At 36.4% G+C, this 22,401-nt stretch overlaps 1 protein-coding gene and 1 long non-coding RNA gene across 3 annotated transcripts in view; one reads left to right on the top strand and one right to left on the bottom strand.

The window, feature by feature from the left end:
* tox (thymocyte selection-associated high mobility group box) overlaps window positions 1-22,401 on the bottom strand; it is a 70,927-nt gene that overhangs the window by 13,140 nt on the left and 35,386 nt on the right. Inside the window, exons 2-4 of one of the 2 annotated variants that reach the window (XM_055202316.2) lie at window positions 18,908-18,973; window positions 15,972-16,079; window positions 4,020-4,265 (exon numbers count right to left, since the gene is read on the bottom strand). In XM_055202316.2, coding sequence (XP_055058291.2) covers window positions 4,020-4,265; window positions 15,972-16,079; window positions 18,908-18,973 — 420 coding nt within the window. The remainder of the gene's footprint in view (window positions 1-4,019; window positions 4,266-15,971; window positions 16,080-18,907; window positions 18,974-22,401) is intronic. The other variant, XM_055202317.2, reaches the window with a different exon arrangement.
* The window catches only part of LOC129442335 (uncharacterized), a 48,552-nt gene that overhangs the window by 18,833 nt on the left and 7,318 nt on the right, over window positions 1-22,401 (top strand). The window lies entirely within an intron of this gene.

Here is a 22,401-nt window from a genome sequence, read left to right as displayed (position 1 = left end):
TTCATATGGTACATAAGGAACAAAATCAGATACAGGACAGCGACGATTAATTTTGTGAGACTCTTTAATCCAATCGAAATGTCCCAATGTTGGTTGTTGTTGGATCAGTGTGGATTGGCCATATAAATATATATATATATAAAATATATAAATGCTCCTGCAAGAGGATCAACATGGATGCTGGAAAATATTGAATTGCGTTTGTCGGAGTGAGGTTGTGATGGTATTTATCATCTAAGCTCACCATTAATCTCCACTACACGGAGGACAAAGGCTTGCCGGGGATGAATAGAGGTCACGTGACGAGGTCACACACAAAAGCCCTAAAGGTTGCCTTTTCTGCACTTTTTAAGTTTTAAATAACAAATGGCTGGCTGGGCTTTCATCAGATCCATTGACCCGTGCTGCAAGGGAGGTCATACTCATTTGATATCAATTTCCCTTAAATCACAGGGCAAATTGTAATCACACTTACAGTAGGAAACTATTTGCATGCTTATCTTCCAGTAGTATAAGACAGAGATGTATGAAAAAGAGAAAGTCAGCTTTTCTATAGACTCCAATGACATTTCAAAGGAAAGAAAATAATATCTTGCTTTACTCCGGCTGTCACTTCAGGGGCACTTTCATGTCCTTCTGTTTCCATTAAAAAGGTATAAATAGCTTAAGTACTGGACTAGATCAGAGCCAATTGTTTGCTCTGGGTAATAAAACCACAGGCCAATGATAAGGGCGTATGTTGTTTTATAAGCTAAAAACGCACTGTTTACCCTTTAGATGATTAGAATATAAATGTAAAAATTATTGCATTTGAAATATGACCGTATACTTGCATAATCCTAGTTATTCATTTCTTTCCCCACGAGTTAATCCACTTTAAAATGGCTGTGGCTTTTTGGTAATAATAGCTTGTCAAAGTCTACATGATGGAAAACACCCAATATTTATGACACGCAGGAGTACATATGAGAAGTGAGGTAATTTGGAATATAAAATCTTGAAGCCATATTACACCATCTGTCATTTGCACACGCCAGAGTTTAATTGCTCCGAGTTAGATTTTATATAACTGCATGCAAATATCTGTCTCTCTATTTAACTTTACTGTAAATGATCCACGCGCAAGCAGTCTAATAGGAGCAACTCGCATCATTTCATACTGTAACGTAACAGTTTAAATGGGCTAAAGGAAATATAAAGAATGGCATGATTACGATCAAGGTTACAGTATTATGGGGAAATTATGGGTTTAGAAATTCATTTCCTTGTGCCAACCTCAATGTAAGGATCCAAAATTAAAAGCTCTTTAATTGCTTTTATCTTTTATTATTTTATTTTAACATCTCGTACTTGCTAGTTTTGAACGGATGTAAACCGAAGGCTTTGGAGCAAATTTATAATAAATGGAGATTTATGTCCATTACGGTTTCTTTTTTATTTAGGCCACTGCTGGATGAGGATTTAGTGGCTTTTGCTATGATGATGGATGATCTGACTGCTCTTTACTGCTTTCTCTCTCTCCCTGTTTCACTTTCTCCTCCACTGTCAGCTCTGTTTAGATTTGCACATTTTACACACATCAACTTGTGCTTATTTAAGCGGACGTGCGGCTTTCTGGAAGCGACCCGAGCATTTCCAATAAATTAGTCGCGTTTTACACGAATCACTGAGATCATCAAAACGGACCGATAAGATCTCATCTCTCGCATTATTATGTTTAAAAAGCACCTAGATTATATTCGGCACTGAAGAGCCATTTCTCAGGACCCGGGAGATCCATTTAGCTATTCTCTTACATTTATTTCCATTCTTTTTAACGCAATGAGAAGGGACCGTGAAACCTTACGAGATAATTTTCCTTTTAATCTAATACTTTTTAAAGTGAAGTACATTTCACTCAACTAGCTCTGCTGGCTAAACAATGCAAGCTCTGAGACCCACGTATAAAATGAATGCAAAATGTAAGAGACACATAAATGCACTCTATGTTCCAGCAGAGAAGGCAGCTTCAACAGGCTAATGCTGAGAGAAAATTAATTCCATCAGCGAGCTCTTTCATTCTCCACTGCAGCTACAAGCTCTCTGTCCCGTTGCCTGGCAACCATAATTCATAGCCGCTCTAAATGGATGTTCTCCAAGCACTGAGAACATTAAGGTGAAAAGAACAAATGCCTTTGTGAATCTCAATATCTTTCACCGTGGATGTCATTTTTTGCTTTTTATGCGTATTTTGTTTTTAAAAATTTCGTTTCGTGTAAGCTAAAGTTTAAGAGGGGGAACACGAGTGAGTATGTGTTTGTACAAACAAAGGAAATGAAAATATCGGCTGTACCACGATTACGGTTGCGGTCAGTGCGTCAGTTTTCAATTCAGCATCGTTCGATCATTTCCAATAAAGAATAAATCAGTCGTGCTATCTTATTCATGGTGCAACAAAGGTAAAAAAAATTAATGCTAAACTGTTTCGCGGTTTATCACGGCAGAAATGCATGAAATTAACATTTAATATTTTGGTTTGGCCCCGAGGAAGGAGTGTGTGGAAAACAATAGGTACGAGATGAAGAAGTGAAGTTTCAGTTTGACTCAAACCTCAGGTTAGCAACAAATCTCCCATCTATCTTCAACCACAGTTAGTCACAGATCACCAGCGCCAGAAATGTGTCATAATAACATAATGAGGTTTCTTGCACTTAACCAAAATTCGAGGTTTGAGTTTCATTTCTCCAGAAGTGACATTGATTTGGATGGTATTTGTGAAATCAATACAATAAAAAAAAATGTAAAAAATATTCATAAGAAACAATAATGCTAATAAATAATTACTACGGTAAATATAATCGTATTCATTCAAATCATTTTAACTAATTAGTTACAGTACGTAATCCTTCTCATTTATTTTTCTCTAAGCTTTTCAGAAGTTGATTTCTGTGGATTTTAAATGTACCACACAACTACGTAGTACGGCTATATGGCGTGAGCGCATTAGGAGAGTGCCTTGATGCTAAATTATATTAAATTAACTTAATCCAACGGGAATTTGGCATTGTTTCACTGTGCGTTAAATCACATTAGCTCTCATTTGCTGCGTGCTATCTCAATCACGCTATACGCCGCTCCAGCCTCTTATAATCTCTGTTGAGGTATTTCATTTGTGTCAATTAAATAATTGTTTGTGCACTGAAACGACTTTGGTGTCGCATAATTCCATCATGAGAAATGCATTAGCGACATCTCAAAGGAGAGCATTTTTCTGCTGCAAGACGTCAATCTCGCAATGACATTTTCATCCACAAAGAAAGAAACTCTGTATTCTTGGTCACGTTGAATAATCACTCTTTCCAGTGGACTAGTAAAATGATGAGGGAACGTCCCCAGTACAGTTTTAGGTTTCAAATATCAAAAAGGAGCGCTTCCCGGACTCGAAAAATACGCTGAGGTCAAGGTGCTCTTTGGATAGGAAAATAGAAGTATATAAAAAAACTTAAAAAAGTAAAAAAGCCTTTATTGATATGGCTTGGTCATAATAATCCTATTAAAAAACTACGGACATGATAAATCCGACACGTTTGGGCAGTTTTAGGTTTGTTCCCTCTGAGGTTTTTCGTTCTGGCCTATAAACAACATTACAATGCGCATATTTAAAATCCACCTAATATTTACATACTGTAGTCCAATCAAGTTATTGGTTATTTACATATTTTTGTTTGACATATTTATACACACAATTATGACTACAATCCTACAGTGATACCGTAAGCATAATATTTTGTAACATTTTCTTTGTTCTTCCATTATATTGTTTTCTTTTTTATAGTCATTTATAGGCTTGTTTCAGAACATTCGTCTTCAAATCCTCATACATTGCAAGTGTAATGATGGCTGTAGGCGGTGATGTGCACCTTTCATTAAATTCTACTTAGTAACTATTTTTTATTCCTCTACTGTCACTTATTTCATAATGTATGGTTGTTCAAACAAAAGAGAAAGATTCCCTGAGCTTCGGGTACGGCAGTACTCACCACTGACAGAGAGTTAGTGAGCAGGCCTCCATCTTGGCCCAACATGTTTGGGACTGACATGCCAGGCAGGTCCATTCCTTGCAGGTGAAAGGGGTGCAGTCCATTCTGGGAGACAGGGGAACACAGGGGATGGTATGCTCCGGACTCAGATTCGGGCAAGTGTGCCAGCATGTGTTCAGGAAGGGTGGGGGGAGTGATGGGGGGGATGTTGAAGTCTTCGTCCCCAAGACTGGGCACTGGGTAGGACTAGGATTAAAAGAGACACAAAGGTTATGTTTTATGATTAGATGTACCTTATTACAGTTAGATACCCAACATTAAATATTTAAATTAAATTAAAATTAATTTCTGGCTTGTGCAAAAAAATAAGGCGCAGCACATTTTTTTAATCTACTACTTCTCCCTTTTATATGGGATAAAAATGGTACCATGTTGTAAATCTTGCAGCAATAAAACACCATAATTTTAAAATGGAAAAGCGAATGAACTGATGGTGAAATGCAATGGAGTTTCATCTATGGCAGTATGAAAAGGCTTTGCAAACAGTCGGTTTGAAATACGGCACAATGGGGGGTGAACTGTGGGCAAGAACAAGGACAGACTGTCCATTTGATACTTACTGTATAAATAAGAGAAAAAGGTGGGCTATGGCATGAACAAAAAAAAAATCTTGCTGAAAGCAACATTCTTTGATGTATTTTATTCTGCGTCTAAAGCTGTGATTCTCAGTATCAATAACAGAAAAAAGACTAATCCAAACTATATATAAAAAGTAAATTAAATACTGGATAGAGTAAACGGGAGCGTGTTGAACATTACAGTGATTCATTCCTACTTTACATGAGCCTTGGGGACATAAAAGTATATTCAAATGGTCAATCAATCTCATTAGACTACAACAAAAGCTTGCTTTTATGAGATTGAACAGTCTCTTTAGTTTGGCTGTGAAGTTTTTGCTTTGGCTGGTTATATTGCCTGCTTTGAAACAGCGCTGCCTCCTCTGGCCCTTGTCAGTTTAGACTGTGATGAAAAAGATGTAAAGCAGATAAGCAGATGAAAGGCTGTACGAATCCAAGCAAAATCATAAATTATTCTGTAAACACTCCCTTGGAGTAAAATACTGTAGAAAAAAATGTATACAGTTATCTGCAGGCTGTGAAAGTGGATCGGGCTGCAATTGCATATATGAAGTTTATTATCTAAAGTACACCAAAATGAAAGCCGGAGAATATGTCAAGCCATACGAACCGTATAGTTTAAATTCAACTCTAACGCTTCACGAGAAAAAGCGAACAGCAAATGCGCCTCTGCCTCGGATTCAACGCGAAATGACTCATATGACTCCTCTCTTTTTTACCTTCAAAGGGAGCTCTTCTTTTTGCCTGCTTTATTATCTCTAATACATAGCTTTTATTTGCAGCAAACTAAATGAACCTGTCAGACAGCCAACTACAGGCAATTAGGTATGAAATTGGTTCCAAATTCAAACTCAACTCAAATAACGGTCCAACTGTTACTTTTAAGGATTGCAATAATCGTTTTAATGAGCTTCCTACTTCTGCCTCTAAAAGCCAATGTATCATGCTCATTTGCATATATGATTGTGCTGTGCTTCACAGATGTCTGTGTTTGTTTGCGGGAAATATGCTGGCATCGTTCATATAGTAAAACCCTTAGAGAAATGATTTTACTGCCAAATGTAAAAAAATTATAAATCACATAAAACAAGATAAAGGTTTGCAGTGGGTTACTTTACTGTTGAAACATACAAGTAGTGTATTATTTTTTGTCATTGTAAAAATAATATTAGCTGGTGAAAAACAAATAAGCAAGGGATGAATAATGCTTATGCACAAGAGGTTTTTGTAGTGTTTCTTCTGTAACACTTTACAATAAGGTTGTATAAGTAAACATTAATAAATGCATTATCTAACGTGAACAAACAATGAACAATTTAGTTTCCAGCATATATTAATTCTTGTTAATACAGTTATTCATATTAGTTTATGGTGCATTAATATTAATTAATGTTACCAGTAACAACGCTTGATTTTATATTAATAAATGCTTGATAGTATTGTTCATTGTTAGTTCATGTTAGCTAATGAATTAACTAATTGTTAACAAATACAACTTTATTGTAAAGTGTTACTGCATTAGCTAACATTACCAAAGATAAGTAAATGCTGAAAAACTATATTGATCATTGTATGATCATGTTAGCTAATGCATTAACTAATTGTTAACAAATACAAATTTATTGTTACTGCATTAACTAACATTACCAATGATAAGTTAATGCTTAAAACTATATTGATCATGGCAAGATTAAGTTAGCTAAAGCATTTACTACTGTAAACAAATATAACCTTTTTGTAAAGTGTTACTGCATTAACTAACATTACCAATGATAAGTTAAAGTTTAAAACTATATTGATCATTGTAAGATCTAGCTAAGGCATTTACTAATGTTAACAAATTCAACCTATTTGTTAAGTGGTACTGCATTAACCAACATTACCAATGATAAGTTAATGCTTAAAACTAATATTATTGATCATGGCAAGATTAAGTTAGCTAAAGCATTTACTAATGTAAACAAATATAACCTTTTTGTAAGGTGTTACTGCATTAACTAACATTACCAATGATAAGTTAAGGCTTAAATCTATATTGATCATTGTAAGATCATGTTAGCTAAAGCAATTACTAATGTAAACAAGTATAACTTTTTTGTAAAGTGTTACTGCATTAACTAACATTACCAATGTTAAGTTAATGCTTAAAACTATATTGATCATTGTAATATAATGTTAGCTAAGGCATTTACTAATGTTAACAAATATAACCTTTTTGTAAAGTGTTACTGCATTTAAAACTATATTGATCATTGTAAGATAATGTTAGCTAAGGCATTTACTAATGTTAACAAATACAACCTATTTGTTACTGCATTAACTAACATTACCAATGATTAGTTAATGCTTAAAACTATATTGATCATTGTATGATCATGTTAGTTAAGGTATTTACTAATGTTAACAAATACAACCTATTTGTAAAGTAGTGGTACTGCATTAACATTACCAATGATAGGTTAATGCTTAAAACTATATTGATCATTGTAAGATAATGTTAGCTAAGGCATTTACTAAACAAAAATAAACACCAAACATAAGTTAAGGCTTAAAACTATATTGATCATATCATAGTATGATCATGTTAGCTAGGCATTTACTAATGTTAACATATATAACCTTTTTATAAAGTGTTGCTGCATTAACTAACATTATCCAAGATAAGTAAATGCTTAAAACTATATTTATCATTGTAAGATCATGTTAGCTAATGCATTTACTAATGTTAACAAATACAACCTATTTGTTACTGCATTAACTAACATTACCAATGATTAGTTAATGCTTAAAACTATATTGATCATTGTATGATAATGTTAGTTAAGGTATTTACTAATGTTAACAAATACAACCTATTTGTAAAGTAGTGGTACTGCATTAACATTACCAATGATAAGTTAATGCTTAAAACTATATTGATCATTGTAAGATAATGTTAGCTAATGCATTTACTAAACAAAAATAAACACCAAACATAAGTTAAGGCTTAAAACTATATTGATCATAGTATGATCATGTTAGCTAGGCATTTACTAATGTTAACAAATATAACCTTTTTGTAAAGTGTTACTGCACTAACTATTACCAATGATAAGTAAATGCTGAAAAATTAATAATTGTATGATAATGTTAGCTAAGGCATTTACTAATGTTAACATATATAACCTTTTTATAAAGTGTTGCTGCATTAACTAACATTATCAAAGATAAGTAAATGCTTAAAACTATATTTATCATTGTAAGATCATGTTAGCTAACGAATTAACTAATTGTTAACAAATACAAATTTATTGTAAAGTGTTACTGCATTAACTAAAATGACCAATGATAAGTTAATGCTTAAAACTATATTGATCATTGTAAGGTAATGTTAGCTATGGCATTTATTAATGTTAACAAATACAACATCATTGTAAATTGTTACCAGTGTTTACTGTACTTGTCAAGTTATTTTTTTAAACATTCTTTTTTTTTGTGACACTGTGATGTAAAAACAGGCAGCTAGGAAAGACAACACAGGAAATGAAAAACCCTGTGCTGTGGTGTGTGGCTCTGACGAAAAAAGTAAAATGTACAAAAATTAAGAGCACTGCTTAAGAGCAATGCAAACATTTTATACATCTCTGTGTTTTCGAACAGTTAAAGAAAGCAGTGAATATAAACATACCAATAACTACTAACTGCAAAAACAAAATAAATAAATAATCTTCCTGAATTAAGTAAAAAAAGATAGTTATTGATTTTTACAATTGAAAAACACTCAAAGATAACTCTCGTAACAACACCTGAATTTAAAACACTTAAACATGCTTTATTTTTCTTTCTGTAGCCGCGTCTGTGGTAATTAAAACATTTTTGTATCAACCTAAAAAAACCTCCAGGGTCAGAAAGTGCCGATTTCAATAACATAACAAGAACTGAATCTAAATGAAGTGTTTACATTGTGAGTCAGGAATGTGAAAAATATCTGTAACCCCAAAACATTTGTACATTCCAGTCCAGTGTTTACTATTCATAATAGAATTACATTCAAATCTAGAGCTATGTATAACTTGTCCCCTTAATTTAGACTGACAACCAAACCGTGTGCGCTTTTCTCTAAAAGTCTAGCTTTCCATTTAACAATAAACGAAACAACTAAGGACAAAACTACCATTTCTGTGCAAATCGCTTAGCTTTTGATTCTTCAGACTTTGAATGACACATAGTTTCCCAACAACCCTCCTTTGCAATACGTGCAACCGTTACAATAGGAAGAAAAAAGCAACTTTTCAAATGTGCAATGTCCCAGTCCTAGCCCATTTCATGTGACATCATTCTGACCAGACAACAAATCTGGCGGTGAGGTGATTGCCTGTCAAATAGCACAAGGGTAATGGGACTGCTGAGAGATGAATGGCAAATGAGCAGGAGAGTCATTTAAATCTACTATCAATTACTGATGATGGTCATGATGTGCTGTATAGAATCGTTGTCTACGGCCGACATCACAGTCAGCAGTCAATCAAAACCTCACAGCAGAGAGAGACATAGCAATGAAACGGGCGAATAGTCATCAGTATCTCATGTAGTTTACGCTAACAATAAGGAAAGAAATGAGATGGAATAGAACGATATGCACTTGTGTTTTTAACATGTGTTGCAAAGAGTGGCAGAAATGCTTCACCAGCAGATTCTGCATACTGCAATGGAGATGTAGACTATCTACCACCATCTTGGCAGGTGTAAATCAGCATTACGTAAGAAACGCATGGAGACCGAGATATGAGGTGTTCGAAAAAACGTGCATTTTGAGATAAGAGACATGCACTATTGTTACGGCACATAATGCATTAAACAACTTGGGGAGAGGGTCAGAAATACGATTTATGAGGTGTTTCGCAAGGATATTTAAACGATCACTCCAGGATGGGCTGTGGATCATTACCCAGACATCCATGCAGCACAAGGGGCGCTCGAAAATGTTGTCATGCCCTTCCGCCAATTAAATTGCCAAAGAACAGCAAAAGGAAGCGTAAACAACAGTAACCTGTGCCCGCGGATGAGTTGGCTTTTTCATAATGTAATTCTGAATAATGAAGATGTCAGGTTAAATGCTACAGTAGTTAAACTTAATAAGGTGCCCCATTTTTTTCCAGCCGGCTTTTCATTTGCCATCTCGGCTGAGATTGTGAGAGCGAGGCAAGGAAAGCAATTCAGCCTGTAATGAATACCTCTGGGACCCAGGGGCGGTGATCATTTGAATGCAACATTCTTTGGCTGGGCCCCCAAAACAACCTCGAACCTGCTGAGCTGCCGATTACTGTCGAGAGCTTCTGGATAAATGGAGAAGGGCTTGTCTGTCTTGTGCAACCAACAGGGTCAAGCATTTCGGAGGAGGTTTTTACTTTGTCTAATGGGGGTGACGGGAGGGCGTGCGAAGCTTTCTTGTCTACTTGACTGACCTGAGACGTGACATCACACAAGACGCGCATCCCGAGTCTCTGGGATCAAAACCGCACTAGAGAGACCACGCCCTGTCCAGAAGCGCTGCATCAAGGAGCTTAAGGCTTATGCATGCATGAATATGCAATTCATGAATATATCTAAATAATGTATATTACAAGAGAAACAACGCAAGAAAATGCTACATTTCTTGTAAATGTCTCGTACATGGGCTGCAAAACCAGGCGTAACATTCTTTGAATGTGTCGTATTTGTTCAGCATATTAGTTTGGCTCAGATTTTTGAAATATACTAAAAAAAAACACACATGTAAGAACGGGCCTCTTCAATCCCAAGGGAGAGTGCAAGGTTAGTTTATGCATGTTTAAAATGCACAGCTTTCTGCCGCTCCCCCAAGAGCTCTGCAACATCTGGGGGGAGGGATGGCGATCGGCGAGCACCTCTACACAGTATATAAACCCACACACAACACCATATTCGAGTATATGTGCATTTCAGGGCATCACACTGTGCAAACACATTCTGTGTTAGATACGAACAAATATCAAAACATAACCAGGCTTTATATCTAATCCTCTTCCTGTATACGTACGCTTTAAATGCATATTCCATAACATGGACCCGAAAGCTCAACGCAACACTAAACATCCCTCTTATCAAATTTACACAAAAACCAACAGAATATTGCTTGCTCTGTGTCAAAGTGAGCACTTTCACTCTTTGCTGAAGTAGTGCCTTTGAGCCCGGTCCAGAAATATGAGAACTGTGTATATTTTTAGTGTTCGGCGTGTGTATGCCGTAGTCGGCTTTATCTAGCATCGCTGGCACACACTACTTCATCTTGCTGCTGCATTAAAATAAATAAACGGTGATACAGAGCGCTTGTGGGCCGACATGTGCTCAGCACTCCACCATTTCGGGTTAATAAATGTGGCTTTTATTTAATAGCCAAGAAACACATGGTTTTGGTTGGAGGAAAGAGAGGAGATGGTGAGATAGCAAGGAACCTGTGAGCAGACAGACAGCAGACTCACTCTGTTCTGAGTCTGTGAAAGCTCTGTGTGTTTTAACATCTCGCTGATTTCGTTTTTCTGGGCTGTTATTATTGTTATGTCTAATACGGAGAAACAGATCTCTCGGTTCAGAGATGTTTAGATGGATAACAGTATCGCATTTTGTCACTTCAAGTAGCTCGGAGGTTTTCAAAAGTGTTGTCGGTCAGCGGGATGGCGAAAAGCCAGATGTTTCAACCAGAAGATTAATACTTGTCTTTAAATGCGTTTTAACAGGTCTCCTTTAGAAAAATCACCAGCTCGATTCCAAAGTTCTTTTTCCAACCACTAAAACTCTTACATTATTTAAACACGTCAAGATAAACATTTATCATTCACATTCTATTCCGGGAAAACATGGCAAAGATGTTAGTGGCTTGTGATGCATTGGACACAACCAACTCCCCCAACACAACCTGCAACCAATCAGCAAGAAGTCTAATGGATATGACTAATTTAAAATACCATTCCATACATCCACCCATGTCTGGTTTCAATAGAAACATATCTCAACGCAAATCAGAAAGCTGCCCTCATCAAGCGATTTCATGGGGTTTGTAGCAAGTATTATTTTTCCTTTCGAACGTGGGCAACAGGATCAACAGTTCTTAAAGGGGACATTTTACTTTTTAAAGATCAAGACTTTTTAAAGATGTAAAATAAATCTTTGGTGTCCCTAGGGTACGTGTGTGGAGTTTTGTCTCGGGGTACCATGTAGATGGTTTATTATAGCATGTTAAAATTGCCACTTTGTAGGTGTGAGCAAAAATGTGATGTTTTTGGGTGTGTCCTTTAAATGCAAATGAGCGGATATCTGCACTAAATGGCTGTGCTGTGGTTGGATAGTGCAGATTAAGGGGCAGTATTATCCCCTTCTGACATCACAACGGGAGCAGTGTTGGGTGTAACTAGTTACTAAGTAATTAGTTACTGTAATTAAATTACTTTTCACTTGAAAAAGTAAAGTAAGGGATTACTCTATTTTTCTTGTAATCTAATTACAGTTACTTCTGATGTAACTAAATACTGTGTATGGACTCTAAAACAATCATGTATACTATAATACAATAGTGGATTTAACATGGTTTAACTTTACAATTCTCACTATTAACTGGTTGATTTTTAGCATTAACATTAAAGAGATCCTGGCTGTTTATTAATACTTAATAGCACTAAGATGGCGGCATTACCGGAAGTGAGTTATTTTCGTTTATAAAGTTTTAAATGTGGATATTTCTACAACGAAACTGCGCGGATTACCCTCAGAAGGCCTTTGTTTATCATCGTGGAGCCGTTTCTTTGTGAAGCATAGATGCACATTTTGGACTTGAAGGACGTGGACCCTGTAACTTCACATTTGATTAACTGAAAGATCTAAAACATTTTCTTAAATAACTGAACATGTGTTTGTCTAAAAAATTATGGACATATTATGGCTGAACGATGTGAGGAAAAGTTGCGATGTGCGATGACATTGTTTAATGTTGCGATGACGATGTGAGTTGCGATAAAAAATTTTTTTCATGTTTAGGGGCCATTCACATGTCGCGCCTAAAAACACGTAGAAAACACTAGACACGTAGGTTATTGTCACATGACCTGCACGCTGCGCTTGTGTCATTCTAAAAAGTTAAAATGTTTTTGAAATACCTGGAAAAAACTAGCGTGTCACGACCTCGGCGCTTCCAGAGTACACATACATTTGAAATAATGAACTTGAGCGAGCAATAGACGCAATATGAGAATCACCGCTTCCACAGTACCTGTGTTTGCGGTGTCATCTCTCCTAAATCCAAAATAATTCCATGATATAGCTGAATTGCTGTTCATTTTCACCACAAGGTCTTCGTCTGACAACACATTTTCCTCACTCTTCTCTCCTTCCTCTGCCATCGTTTTTGCTAACAGGCACAGCGTCGCAACTGACACCTCACAGATCAATCTGAGCGTAGCTGACTTGGGGGTTCCCCTGATTGGCCTAATATCATGAACGCGCAAACCATCGCTGCGTCCGAAACCGCCTACTTCCATACTATATAGTAGGCAAAGTAGTGCTTTTTGCATACTATATAGTATGGTTGTAGGCGATTTCGGACGCAGCACATGTCTTCAGGACTAAACGTGATAGGTCAAACGTTTATAACATGTGCTTACTGTTTTCCCTTCATTCATCGTGTCAAGGCTGTCTGTTGCGATGTGTTCATCGCATGAGTTCATATCGCGATGACGATGAAAATTTGATGTATCGTTCAACCCTAGGACATATGCATCTCGGATGGCTTTGGGGTGAGTAAATCATGGGTTTAATATCATTTTTGGCCGAACTATCCCTTTAAGGTTTCCCCCACTTCCAAAATCCCAATTTACGCCGGCAAACACGGTCCATGATCAGTGTTGGGGAAAGTTACTTTTAAAAGTAATGCATTACAATATTAAGTTACTTCCCAAAAGTAACTACTTGCGTTACTTAGTTACTTTTAATGTTACTTTTAATGCTTCTGTTACCTTTATGTTACTTTTGCATTACTTTTTCTTACTTGGCTGAGGCTTGATCTCTGATCCCTTGCACATGTTTTTATGACTGAGAAGTTCTGCATTCAGAAATTGCACATTTCCATCGCAAAAATATCAAGCTTTGGCCTGCCATCTCCGTTTCAGACTCAAAACTGTTCTCGCTCAGGCGCGCACGCATATAGTGCGTAATTTGGTGTGACTGTCTTCAGTTTAATTCAGTACGTTGTGTTGTTTTTAAAGGGGCCATGGCATGAAAATCTGACTTTTTCCATGTTTAAGTGTTATGATTGGATCCCCAGTGCTTCTATCAACCTAGAAAATGTGAAAAAGATCAACCTAGTAACTTAGTTTTGGTAAACCATTCTCTACAAGCACATAAAAAAATAGGTCGTTGAAATTTGGCTCTCCTTATGATGTCATAAGGAGCTCTTATTATTATAATAAAACCACCCCTTAATCTGCACTATCCGATCACAGCACTCCCATTTAGTTCAGAGAAAAGCACAATTGAGTTTTAATTGCAACAAACCACCATCATTGTGATCAGTGTTTGAATTTCATCAGCTCATTTGCATTTTAAAGGACACACCCAAAACGGCAATTTTAACATTCTATAATAAATTCATTGTATGGTATTTTGAGCTAAAACTTCACATATGTGCTCTGGGGACACCAAAGACCCATCTGACGTCTCAAAAAAGTCTTGTGCCATGGCCCCTTTAAATCAAATTAGTTAAACAGAAAAGTAACTTGCATTACTTTTTTTAAAAAAGTAACTTAAATATTAATGTGTACATTTATAAAGTAATGCGTTACTTTACTCGTTACTTCAGAAAAGTAATATTATTACGTAATGCACATTCCTTGTAATGCATTACCCCAAACACTGTCCATGATTCTTTGCTTTTTGCAGTTGCTGCAATCTGGATGGTAATCACCTCCTAGTTTCTGTACTTTATGTCTACTTAAAGCTGTGTTTTAACAATGCATCGAATTTTAAATTCAATATAAAATTCAAAGAAACAGCTTAGAAAAGTCAACACATGTTTTTTAGATTTTTGCGAACCAAATATAAAAGCAAACCAAAGCCTATTTTTCTTAACTGGTCATACAGTAACTCCTCACACTTGCCTTGGATGATTTCCAGATGCTTTTGGTTTATGTTATAAAGCAGATTAAAAGACTTTTGCAGAACATGTTTTTGCCTTCAGCTTTGGAGCCGAGGACGGTATTCAGGTTCAGTTTTAGCTTCCAGAGAATGAAGTTTAAAATAGGCACATGGGTACACTTCACTCTAATTCAGTTAATGTGTGTTTAAAAGCAAGAGAAAGCTCTGTGGCTGCACACCACACACTGAGGTCAAGGTGAATTCAACTGTTGTTGCCAATAAAAGTAATTACCTGTTCCCAACAGAGAGAAACGTGGAGAGAGAGAAGTCGAGAATGAGCGAGAGAGAGAGCATAATGGGAGGAAGTAAAAAAACAGCACAATATAGAAACCGCAAAAGAACGGCAAAAGGAAATAACATTTGACTTGATGCATAACATGACTTTATATATTAATATCAAGATTTATACTGTGTGAGTAATAAAAAAGCGTATGTTCTGTGGAGACCGACTTTTTTGTTTCAATGTTATACACTTTAGGAGACTACAATGATGTGTTTTAATGCTAGTTATATTAAAAACAATAATTTATAATAATTTACTGTTACATTCTTTTAACATTTAGGCTAACCCTCCTTATAATAAGCATGCACTTGCCTTTAGGTTATCCAGAATTCAAACTATTTTTCTGTTTGGGGTTATTTTTTATCAAACAGATGGTGCATGCATGCAAATTAACTATAATTTAACAGTTAAGAACTTAATAAAGCATATCACATAGCACAGCATATCACAACTCAGTACATGTTAACTAAGTAAATCATGTCACATATCATGAAGATAGAAGAGTTTAAAGATTAAAATGCAGGAGTGGAACTAAAATGTATGGAAAACGACTGAATTTGTCCATAAAATATTTACTTGTTTAGCTAAACCTATACAGATGAATATTATTAACTTACTAAATAATACATTACAATGCCTCTTCTGCTAGGTTGGCCATGATGCACTGATGCTTCTCTGTTAAAGCTTAAAGGTAAACATACAGTACACTCAAAAAATGAAATGAATGTGGAGCTCAATGTCCAAAGGATGCAAAAAAAAAAAAAACATCAGTAAAAGACTGCATGCAGCACAGTACAGATGAGACACAAACAGATATTTGACTGTGCTGAGGGCTGGTGCACGGCTATTTACCCATGTCAGACGCGGGCCGTCCGTGTGTGTATGGTTCTCTCTTTTCCAGTGGCCGCCGGCCTGTTTGTTGCCATGCTGCGTCTGGCTGGGACTGGCAGGTATGCGAAACTACAGTGGGATGCAAGGCCAAGGGGTCAACGACACAGTAGGAAAACAAGAATTGATAGCACATGCACTCTGTGCTGCTTTCCATTTGCAATCTTTCATCTGCATTAAATCTAAGGCAAACATGCAGCGTGAGCAGACTGACCAGAGATATGCAACGCAGCCAATGCACATTTGAAATCAATTTCGGGCCGTGTAATGGGCAGCAGAATAGGACAGTGCGCACCCTTTCCTGTTTAAAGACGCATAAAGTCTCTGAAACAAACTAGTGGACTGTAATTTAGTCCACTTTTCTTTACATTCTCTCGAATGCATTTGCTACAGAGTGTTGAATAATACATGATCGCATATCATTTATTTATTCTTCTTCTTCTTCTTGCTATTGAGGGCCATTATGCTATCAGGCTTACACCGCAATGCCCTCTGATTCTTTACAGTATATAGCACTGGGAATGCTTTTCTAAGAGAACCACATAAGATTATGTTTATATCATAAAGATTTATTCGAAAGCATAAAAAAACATGCGATTTGACCTCTAATAAGTGCATGCATATGATGTAACTGGCAAGTCTTTGCCCAACAAACTTCTGACAGTTCATAAAGATCCGCAAGTTTAGTGCTGCGAATGTGTTCACGATTAGATTTAAATATACAATTTTCGACATGCGTGAGAAAGGTGTGAATTGCACCTTCACACGTTTCTGGAGAACAGAGACCTGTTAAACGCTACTAATGTCAAACCAAAAGACAGGAGATGTTTGAAGCAGGTTGCCAACCCATATGGACAGTTTTTATTTTAAACGTGTTTCATTATTAAATTTACTTTTGCAAATGTAATAATTATTCATAACACTTCTGTGACTTGTAAAGTGAGACAGGAAGGGGGGGGGTGAGTTATTTTAAAATGGGAGCTGTTTCACAGACTACATACAGTACAGTATATAACATTAAAGGCCAAACTCTGTGATCCACAAACAGATTGAATTTACGGCTTTGATTGTATTTACTGTAGTGAGGCACTTTGCAGACAAGTTTCGAGCAATGTCTCAGAGTCCTATTGTGTGTGGTCGTATCTGAGGTTTGAAATGTCAAAGTTTAGCCTGGATAAATTTCATGGAACACAAGCACATAATTCAGATCAATGATTTTATAAAAATAGGTAAAACCCAAACAGTCCATGACAAAACCAGGACGGAAATATTAATGGATCAGCAACATTATACAATGTCTGGATGCTAGAATTACGGTAGGAAAAATCGCTACCATTTATTTTTAACTATAAGGCTTAAAGGACTAGTAAATTTTCTTTAAAAAAATCCAAATAATTTACTCACCACCATGTCATCCAAAATGTTGATGCCTTTCTTTGTTCAGTTGAGAAGAAATTATGTTTTTTGGAGGAAAACATTCCAGGATTTTTCTCATTTTGATGGACCCCAAAATACTTAACAGTTTAACTGCAGTTTCGGGGGACTCTGAACGATCTCAGGCGGGGCATGGGGGTCTTATCTAGCGAAGCACTTGTCATTTTTGGCAAGAAAAATAAAAAATATGCACTTTCGAACCACAGCTTCTCGTCTATCTCCCGTCCTGTGATGCACCAGCGCGACCTCACGTAAATGCGTAATGACGTGGAAAGGACACGTATTACATATATGAAACGCACGTTTGTGGACCATTTTAAACAACAATAAACTGACACAAAGACATTAATTAGTATCAGTTGACATACAACAACGTCGGAACGGTCCTCTTTCTCCACACTTGTTAACACTGGGGCGGAGTTTCAATACATCATCTGTGACTTCTTGATGTGATGACGTATTGCATGAGGTGCGTCACAGGACTAGAAATAGACGAGAAGTTGTGGTTTAAAAGTGCATATTTAAAATTTTTCATGTAAAAAATGACAATCGTTTCGCTAGATAAGACCCTTATGCCTTGATTGGGATCATTTAGAGTCCTTTGAAACTGCAATTTTAAACTGCATTAAAACGTGTTACGTGTTGGGGTCCATTAAAATGAGAAAAATCCTGCAAGGCCCTCCTCAAAAAACACAACTTCCTCTCGACCGAACAAAGAAAGACATCAACATCTTGGATGACATGGCGGTGAATAAACCACATGGATCTTTCCAAGAAAATGGACTACTCCTTTAACAGATGTTTTAATCAGGTACTGTTTTGCTTAAACATACAACTCACACATGATCAGTCCATCATTGGTAAAACCGCCGCCTGCCACATTCATTTCCATGCCGCAGAACGTGTCAGGTGTCCTGAGGGAGACTAATTAATCTGTAGCCTCAATTCATTAGGCAAACATGTTAAAGGTCCCATAAGGCAACCTGTTCTTCTCCAGCAGCCATGTTCACCCTTGACCTCAAGGCACTGACTTTTATGTTTCACTTTAAATATTTAAACAAGCTGTGCTTTAAATAGAAAGACACGGGCATTTACTTTTATGTATTGGGCAAGTCACTAGTAAGAAAAGCTTTTATCTCGGTTGTTCGAACAAACTCAAGTAACCTAAAATAAACCTTAACTAGAGTCGTGTTGCTCCGGGGCTGCATATTCTTCTTTTATAGACCTGCGACCTTGTTTGCTGTCGTTTTTTAATGAAAGTGTAAATGCAGGAAATGAAAGGCTACGACAGTATGCATTAAAGCTTCATTTCATTAAGCCGAGACAAAGGCTTAAACGCTTTGTTTACGTGTTATAATAGCCCCTGATTATGGCGAAGACCGATAGCGTCTCTAATTTGCGATGTGCTGGCTTAAATTTGTTTAATTACGACTTAAAACAAAAGGAGTGAGCAGTAATTAACCCACCTGGTTCCCTGGCACAAAGTCCTGGCTGGGCTCTGGCATACTCATGAACATGTTTTCACTGTTGTACTGCAAACAGACAGAGAGAACAGGAAAAAGCAATGAATAAACAGGCAAAAACATTCGATTAACACATAATCTGAGGCGTGGAATTAGGCTGAACGTGAGGTTTGAACGCTGTCCTCCCTAAACACAGACCTTTAGACAGACAATTAGTCTTTGAAGTCTCAGATGAAGATGTCAGTGATTTGATGTAATTAGTACAGTGGGAATTAAAATTGCTGGTTGAGCGGGATGAATGAAATCTTTTCATGTGTGAAGTGGAATATAACAGAGAGACACGCGTGTGTGATGAGCCCACACATGGATAGACATGAGAGTACAGGACGGGCCCAGGTGGCTCTCACACTCGGTGCGGATCTAAACCAACATCAGCCTGTTAAATCAACATTTTGTGTCATTATAAGATCAGCTTACAACTGAATAAATATATATCTAAGACTCTTTTGACGGATCAACACAATTTTTTACTCGTTTTACAGGACAAAGTAATTATGTTTTATGTTCATGCATAGTATGTATCAAAAACATTATCTGATATATTTTCAATTACATTTTTCAGGATAAATTTTACACCTTAAAAAAATGCTGGTTTGATTCAACCCATGATTAGTTTAAATATCAACAAACCTGACGGCTGGGTTTAAATAAGACCATATGTTTGGGTTGTTTAAACCTAACATAATGCTGATTAGCTCAATTGAATAGTGATTAGTAGCATTAAAGTTTGAGTTCAATTATTGATTTCACTTTAATTTCAATCTTTGACATGACCTTATTCAGTCACTATTAAAGATTTCAAGGTTATTTGGTAACACTTTATTTTACGGTGTCTTTTTTACACATATTACATGTAATTATTATAGTTATAACAGTTAATTATGCAAAATTACATGCAACTAATCCTTAACCAAACCCTAATCCTAACCCCAACCCAGCCCAGTCTCACGAAATTTCGTTATATAGTCACATATTTTTTTTATTCTTTTTTCGTGCTATTATCACGAATTTTCGCGTTTTTTCGTGATCGTATAACGAATTCATGTTTTCGTGTGATTATCACGTATTGGTTACTCAACTGTTTTGTCCTATTTTCTTACCATTGTCGCTTCGGTTTAGGGTTAGATTTACATAAAATGACATCCCTAACCAAACCCAATTCTAACCCTAACCCCAGGCGACAATTAAACAATAAACCAACATATAAAGTGACATTCTAATGCAAGCACCAAATCTAACCCTAAACCGAAGTGACAATGGTTTAAAAATAGGAAAAAGCAGTTGAGTAACCAATACGTGATAATCACACAAAACAGTTATTCGTTATACGATCACGAAAAAACGCAAAAATTTGTGATAATAGCACGAAAAAAGAATAAAAAAAAATACGTGACTATATCAAGAAACTTTGTGAGACTGGGTAGCCCAACCCTATAGTAAGTACATGTTGTTTATGATTATTACTTAGTACTTAAATATATAATTACACTGTAAAAGTGACACCGTAAAATAAAGTGTTACCGGTTATTTTTAATTTTTGTACTTTTTGCATCATATATGATGATGTTATCTTACAGTGGGATGCAAGGTCACTGTAGTATAAAAAACAGTAAAAAATGACTTTTCACAGACTGGATCATACATGGATCACATTGTCTAGGTTTATTTGGTCATGGCTCTAGAAATCATTCATTCAAGAATCAAGAGCGATCTATTTTTGACTGGGCAGAATACATGCGGTCTGTTTTGACAGCATAACCCGACAACCTTCATGACCTCCCCAGACTGCCGTGCGTGTTTTACAGTAGACATGCAGCTTGTGCATTCACACGCTGAAGATGCTTGAAGCTGAGTCAGTGTAGGTTAAGAGAGCGAGCTCATGACCCAGCTGTGCAGCACACCTGGGAAATTACAGCAACCCAGAATACCTGCCTGCTATAGTCCACTCAGCAACACATACACACTGCAAGTTCTGCTGACGTGCCCACCAATTTACAACGGCTCCACTCTCTTAAAATACTGTACATGATAAATGAATATCAAAAGTTTTGAGTTTTCTATGATGGAATTGGAGAATATTGCATTGCTGTTACAGGTACAGGCATAGCACCTGAACAGGCTTGTTTTAACATATTGTTTTCATTTGGGTTATGAAAGAATAAGAAAGATTGTCAAAATGTAGAGAAGCAGAGAGAGTAGAGGGGGGGGGCATACACGTCTGATGGCTGTCAGTGGCTGAATGTTTATATTTCGGTTCATCCGAGCAGCACATCTCATTTCATTATGCCTGCTGGAGATAATTCTATGGAAATGAAATGGCAATAATCCTAATGAAAGCCTATCACATTGCGACCTTTTAAGTGTGCAAGTTGATGGGCCGATCTGATTGGTTTTTGCGCACGGATGACAGTTAATTTCATGCTAGCTTATTGATTGTGATTAATGTGATCAGGCTGATCTAACATGTGGCTATTCTTAAACTATGAAATGTGGTCCTTCTTGAAACACTATTACAACCCGTGCCACCAGTCCACTAAATTTTATTATAGAGGGGGGAAATGTTTAAAAACATAAAAAAAAGCATAGCATAATATTTTCAGTTGAGACGCAGTCATTACTAGGCCCATGGCTCTGTTAGAAAATCTAGTGTGCTGCTTTGCTATTTCCTGCCTACCTTATATCCTAACATTAATGACCAATCCTCGACATATGCTGCAGCTATATATGTCACATAAATATAGCTATCGGACATGAAACACACAATAACTCTAATTGTATATTAAGTTATTTTTACATGAAAATTGAGAAATTTAATTTTCACTTTTGTCAATACTTCTTTTAAGTAGTGAATGAATTAAACAGGTGCTGGTCATATAATTAAAATATCATCAAAAGTTGATTTATTTCACTTATTCCATTCAAAAAGTGAAACTATTCATTCATTACACACAGACTGATATATTTCAAATGTTTATTTCTTTCAATTTTGATGATTATAACTGACATCTAAGGAGAATCCCAAATTTGGTATCTCAGAAAATTTGAATATTGTGAAAAGGTTCAATTTTGAAGAGACCTGGTGCCACACTCATATCAGCTAATTAACTCAAAACACCTTTTAAATGATATCTCAGTATAGATCTGTAGGCTACACAAGATAGTTGTCCAATAGATGACCATTGACACCTTGCACAAGGAGGGCAAGACACAAAAGGTCATTGCAAAAGAGGCTGGCTGTTCACAGAGCTCTGTGTCCAAGCACATTAATAGAGAGGTGAAGGGAAGGAAAGATGTGGTAGAAAAAAGTGTACAAGCGATAGGGATAACCCCATACTGGAGAGGATTGTGAAACAAAACCCATTCAAAAATGTGGGGGAGAGAGTGGACTGCAGCTGGAGTCAGTGCTTCAAGAACCATTACGCAAAGAAGTATGCAAG

The sequence above is a fragment of the Misgurnus anguillicaudatus genome, chromosome 2 (genome assembly GCF_027580225.2).
Source record: "Misgurnus anguillicaudatus chromosome 2, ASM2758022v2, whole genome shotgun sequence".
NCBI lineage: Eukaryota > Metazoa > Chordata > Actinopteri > Cypriniformes > Cobitidae > Misgurnus > Misgurnus anguillicaudatus.
Note: the sequence above shows the minus strand (reverse complement) of the source record. Positions and strands in the feature narration are given on the sequence as shown.